At 34.6% G+C, this 6,268-nt stretch overlaps 1 protein-coding gene across 1 annotated transcript; it reads left to right on the forward strand.

Moving 5' to 3' along the window:
• The first annotated feature begins 392 nt into the window (after nucleotides 1-392).
• On the forward strand, nucleotides 393-2,613 carry LOC141830776 (auxin-responsive protein IAA2-like). The gene is made up of 6 exons (XM_074718202.1): nucleotides 393-1,400; nucleotides 1,473-1,599; nucleotides 1,694-1,953; nucleotides 2,041-2,167; nucleotides 2,251-2,314; nucleotides 2,406-2,613. The coding sequence occupies exons 1-6, from the start codon at nucleotides 1,169-1,171 to the stop codon at nucleotides 2,442-2,444; spliced, it is 849 nt and encodes a 282-aa protein (XP_074574303.1). The 5' UTR covers nucleotides 393-1,168; the 3' UTR covers nucleotides 2,445-2,613.
• Nucleotides 2,614-6,268: the final 3,655 nt, after the last annotated feature.

A 6,268-nucleotide genomic window follows, 5' to 3' on the forward strand; every position in this document is an offset into this window, starting at 1 on the left:
ACATGTATACGGATGATCAATAATAATATATTATAATAAATATGAATCATAATTATAATTTATAAATATTACAATATAAATATTTATCAATATTTAATTTAATATATATATATTCAAAATAAATTAAAAGATGACTTATACCGTGAGGCTTATGGATTAAATTAACATGTGCAAAATCATACTTATTTAAAATTTCATCATTAATTGTGTATATTATTTTATTAATGGTCATGGAATGTATTAGTAGTGATAACGCTGTCATTAGTGTCAATTTATTTTTTGAGTAATATTTTTTTTTTATTTTATTTTTTTAATTATCCCTTTCCTCAAACACCTTTTGGTTACTTAAATACAGAGGCCGAGGGTGAAGCGGAGCAGGCAGTAGCAAACCAGACACATTCCGTCTCTCTGCTTCCGCCCTGCTCTTCGGCAAGCGTGATGCTCTCAGCTGACACTGCCTTGCTGCCGCCCTCTTAACTTTCGTGGTCGAAGCCATCATTCCTTTTCCGCCCTACTCTCTGCCATGGAATCTATTGCCGCTTCGCACGTCTCGTTCCCTTTGTGATCACCGACAGACCCCTGCAGCGAGAGAGAGGGAGAGGAGCAGATAGGAAAGAGAACAGGGACACGGTGCACGGAGAACAGAGCACAGTGTTTCCGATAGAAAGAAAGGAGAGAGGGATTGTGTGTGATGTGTGTGTGAGAGAGAGAGAGAGAGAGAGAGAGAGAGAGAGAGAGACGGAAACCTTGTCACTCACTTCTCTTTTTCACGATTTGGATGGTTACTTGTGGGGGATTTCACGTGGGTTTAGGATTTAGGTGCTCGGGGTTTGAGCTTCCTGGGAGATTGAGCATGCTTCGGTGAGTGGGAAAGAAGGCACAGCACTCTTCTCTGCTCGCTTCTTTGGTTCATTTCCTTTGTCTCTCGTGTGTGATCGACTTTCGAGAAAGCTTCTGTGCCATCCTCTGAATTCCTCCTACTTTGCCAACCTTCTTGTGTTCGTCCTGAATCTCTTCTTTGTACTTTTTTTTTATAATCGATTAACGTTCTTCTTTCTTCCCTCTGGTTGAGAGGGCGTGAGAGGATAAAAAGGTGCAATCTTTTTCTTCTCCTTTGCTCGACGCCTTTCCTTTGTCTACGTTTATATTTTGGCCTACGGGAGAGGAAATGGCGGAAGATTATAAATGCGGAGAAGGTCGGCAGCCTCTGCTTCTTCTCTCTGCGGAGGAGAAGAAGCTAGAACTCAGACTCGGCCTCCCTGGAGAAGAAGGTCGGTCGACCATGCAGAAGAAGAGGGAATCCCCTGCCGAGGCCTCTCGCGTTTCTAAGAGCAACAGCGCTAACGCTTCTTCTGCAGCCAAAAGAGTCTTCCTGAGCCCTGTTGATTCTGAGACGCAAGGTATGAAGTAGCGAAAATCTAGTTCTGTTTCTTCAGCAAGGTTCTTTGCATGACCCCTGCAATTTGGTTTAGCTTTTCAACGGCAGACACAGACAGGATTCCTTCAGCTGCAGGCAAAAGGGAAGGAATCACTGGAGAAACAGGTCGCCTGCACCCCTCCATCTTCTTCCAAGAATGTTCAAAGCAGTTCACCGTCGAGGTTTAGTTCATCAGATTTCTTCTTGTGCCATGAGTGATTCTTCACGTTCTGCTAAACTCTAATCCTCTGGTGCGACCATGTTTGCCAAATGCAGAACTGCCACTGCACCTGTTGTTGGTTGGCCTCCGATCCGTTCTTCCAGAAAGCATCTTGCAGGAGCTGCTAGACCGTCCGCCGAGTCCCCGAACGGGAGCTTTCGAACTGCAAAACCTCCAGAACCCGAAAGGAAGGGTCTGTTTGTGAAAATCAACATGGACGGCATCCCGATCGGAAGAAAAATAGACCTGATGGCCTGCGACAGCTACGTCAAGCTCTCATCTCTCGTCGACGAGCTCTTTCGCGGTCTCATATCTGGTAGTTCAAACTCTTCAAAGTTACTGAGCACAACTCCACTTCACGTTGCTTGAAAAACTATGGATGTTTTCCTTTTTTGCTTCTTAGCTCAAATGGATCGGAGGACCGAAGAGAGGCGAGCGATCACTGGCCTGTTGGACGGAAGCGGCGAGTTCACTCTTGTTTACGAAGATGATGAAGGGGACAGGATGTTGGCTGGTGACGTCCCTTGGGAGTAAGCCTTCTCACTTCACTTGAGTTTCTCTCGAGAACTTTAATGGATTGCTTGCGTTGTTGACCCATCCGCGCCTCTTGCAGCATGTTCGTTTCGACCGCCAAGAGATTGCGAGTTCTGAAGAGCTCCGATATCTCTGCACCATCTGTAAGTGTAGAACTTAAACAGTTGGCTTTACTTTTTCAGATTTTCATGGAGGAATTTGTTTGTTTGTTTGTTTTTTTGTTTGCTTCTCCAGATGAGAGCAGTGATCGGGGACGGTGCAAATGAGTCTTGAGCTTAGTGAATGAATGTCTGTATGTTTTGGTGCCAAAGAAAGAAAGCTGCAGGGAATAGTTTGGGAGGTTTGCAGGGATAGAGAGTTTAGGAGGCAGTATGTTTGTACTCGATATGTAAATCCGACATATGGTACATCAGTATTTTTCAGATATATTAATTCCAAAGTAGCAGAGATTTTGGTTGGTGTCTTCGTTATAATCACAACTAAACTTTAATAACCTTTTCAAAGTTTATCTTATTTGAATGTATGTGAAAATTTCTACTATATTAATTAATGAATTTATCAAAATTTAAAATGTAAAATTTGAAAAGAAAACGACTATATAGTGTTGGGACCAGTCATTTGGTTATTTTGAAACACAACTAAACTTTAATAACCTTTTAAAGTGTATCTATATTTTAAAATTAAATTTTGAATTCAAAATGACTATATAGTGTTGGGACCAATGCAAACTAGAGAAAGGATGAATAATTTCGTTACACAGTGAAAATTTGAAATCAAAAACAAGAACACAATGTGACATAAGGAGTTTACTTGGTTCATAATCATTCAAGGTTATTACATCCAATGTCTACACCTAACATTTACTGCCACTAATAATTTTTCTTTTTTTAGGATTAAATCCGGATGGAGAAACCTTCTTATAATAAGTATTACAACAATAATGAAAAAACTGAAGGAGAATACAAAGAGTTTTTCCTTCATCAAATGCTTTCACCAAGATTAGATGATGAGCTCAAGAAATCAAAATAAGAAAAATCTTTAGCTTGATGTGTGAGTTCTGTTTAAGTTAAGGGTGCCTTCTTATCTATAGGTCTTTCTTCAAACATTAGTCGATTAATGCACATTGTCAGTTGATTGTTTTAGTATTTGACAATTAACTTATTCTAAATTTTATGAAACCTATCTGATTTTATTTATAATTCGAACATCAATCGGTTGTTGCTTCCCATCAATTGATTGCTCTCAATTAGTTGAGTGTAACAGTCGAACTGTTTGCATTTTGTTCACTTAAGTAATAACATTAGTGAATTGATTTTATAATCAATCGACTAATCAATATCAGTCGATTTAGTTGATTCAAAATCTTTCTGTTCAATTCTTAATTGACATCAATCGACTAATATCTATGATCAATTGATTGATCTCAATCAATCAAGTGGATCAGTCAATTGAGAAATATTTTATTTCATTTACCATCCTATCAATCGATCGATAGACTAGACTCTTAGGGTGGCATAAAACATAATTTAATGTTGTTTGGTTTACTTTATTTATTTGGAGGGAATAAAACATAACCAATTTTATATTTGCTATATTACCCTTCATTCAATTATATTTTAATATAATTCATTAAATTAATAAATATAATTTGATAATTTTATTTTAATAAAATAATTCATTAAAAATAATTGTTTTGATAAAAAACATTAAAATAATAAATATAATTTGTTAATTTTATTTTTAAATTTTAAAATAAATTTATATATTTTAATAAAATAATTTATTAAAATAATTATTTTAATAAAATAATCCATTAAATTAATAAATATAATTCCTTAATTTTATTTTTAAAAATTAAAATAAATTTATATATTTTAATAAAATAATTTATTAAAACAATTATTTTAATAAAATAATCCATTAAATTAATAAATATAATTCCTTAATTTTATATTTTTAAATTTAAAATAAATTTATATTTTATTTAATAAAATAATTTATTAAAATAATTATTTTAATAAAAAAATAATTCGTTAAATTAATAAATATAATATGATAATTTTATTTTAATAAAATAGTTCATTAAAATTTATTTTAATAAAATAATTTATTAAATTAATAAATATAATTTGTTAATTTTATATTTTAAAATTTTAAAATATATATATATATTTATAATAAAATAATTCATTAAAATAATTATTTTAATAAAATAATTTATTAAATTAATAAATATAATTCATTAATTTTATTTTTTAAATTTTAAAATAAATTATTTTTTAATTTATAAATATTTAAATTAAAATTTATTGAATTAATTAATTCGATTTTAATTAGATTTCGTAGTATATTTTAATTAATTCAATTTTAAAATCGGAGGGTAATCATGAAAAAAATTTCGTTAACCTCTGGAATCGTAGAAAATTTTAGACTGCCAAGGTAATCACATTAGAGGTTGATTATACTAATAATTTCTTCCTTTTATGTTTGACGATATGTTTAAGTTACGTTAACTCATTAGTGATGGGAAAGTCTTGAAAAACCATTCCGGTAGGTTCTTGCAGAATAAAAATTTTTCTGGAAAAGATCTCAAGTTGCTCTCATAGTCAATCAAACGAAGTTTGATCGACGCATTTAGATCATTGGGCTCTTGTGTTTGGTTTGCAGGATCCAACATAAAAGGGATAATTTAACTTATGCGGAAACATTAAATTATACCTTTCTTCGGACTGTTGCGAAGGATGTGGATGACCCCTCGATCTTCTGCTGTATTCCTCTCCTCTTTCTCGAACGTTGTGTGGGCAACGATCCTTCGAGAATATCTCCACCAGAATTCTCCTCTCTGATGGCTAGCAAACTTTTCTTCCTTCTCTTTGTGAGAAGAGAAGAGGAAAGAAGAGGTTGGCTGCCGAGACTCTCGGCCACCACAGATTATTTTCGTGTGCCTCTCAAGCCTTTGCAAGCCTCTTCTTTTATAGCCTAGTCATTTCCCAAATATGGTATGATTTGTATCATAAATATAGTATGATTTAAATCATAAACTTGGTATGATTGGATTTAATCCGATCGGAGAATTTGGTATGATTTCAGAAGTTTCCAATTCGAACCTAGAGGCTTTAATCGATCAAGGAATCGATTAAACATCGTAACTTTTCCTCATTAAACCTGGTAATCGATCAGGTGATCGATTACCAGCATTGATCGATTACCAGTCGATCTCCCACGGAGCTTGGTAATCGATCAGCTGATCGATTACCAAGGTGTGTAATCGATCAGCTAATCGATTACACTTCCTTGTATGGGTTCGAATGTCTGGTTTCTTCACGAATTCTTCCAAGGTGTGTTTGAGGGTTTCTAGAGGCTACAACAGGGACCTAGAGGAGGAATTAGTTTTAGTCTCCTTATAGGCTTAAGCTTCCCATGTTCTTCACTGAACACACAGCTTGAGTCTATCAATAATAACTCATTCCACTAGAGAGTTATTATTGCACTACCGCATCAATCCCATATTATAATATGGGCTCCTTCTTACTATAAGTACATTAATCTCCCTGTGTTTGAGATATCGTATGTTCATCAATTAAATGAGTTACTGACAATTCGAATTTAATCAACTTCTATTCCAAGAGTAGTACCACTCAACCTTATTATCATGCGGACAAGGTCCACCTGTAGGGTTTACATGATAATCCTTATGAGTTCCTCAAGGGGACATCATCAGCCTAGATTATAGGACACAGTTTCCTTCTACAATCAACAACACACCATGTACCAAATACTTCTTCCCAACTCATCGGGCCTATTGATCTATCGTTCTAAATCTCAACCTTTAATGAATTAAAGAAGTACATACTAAGTACATGTGTTTGTTATTATATCGGGATTAAGAGTATGTACATCTATAGTAACAGAGGTTTAGTTCGATTATATAGTCAGTATAAATCGAACAATCCTCAGATGGTCCTGCTTAATACACACTTAGTGTACTAGTGTAATTCTATAGCTAAGACAGACTAAGACAAATCACACTACAACCAATCCAATGGTTTGTCTAATCCATCTTGGTTGTGAACACTGTTTATAATCTATATGGAACT

Source organism: Curcuma longa, chromosome 6 (assembly GCF_044706935.1).
Source record: "Curcuma longa cultivar G26 ecotype Majalengka, Jawa Barat chromosome 6, ITB_CL_G26_1.1, whole genome shotgun sequence".
Lineage (NCBI taxonomy): Eukaryota > Viridiplantae > Streptophyta > Magnoliopsida > Zingiberales > Zingiberaceae > Curcuma > Curcuma longa.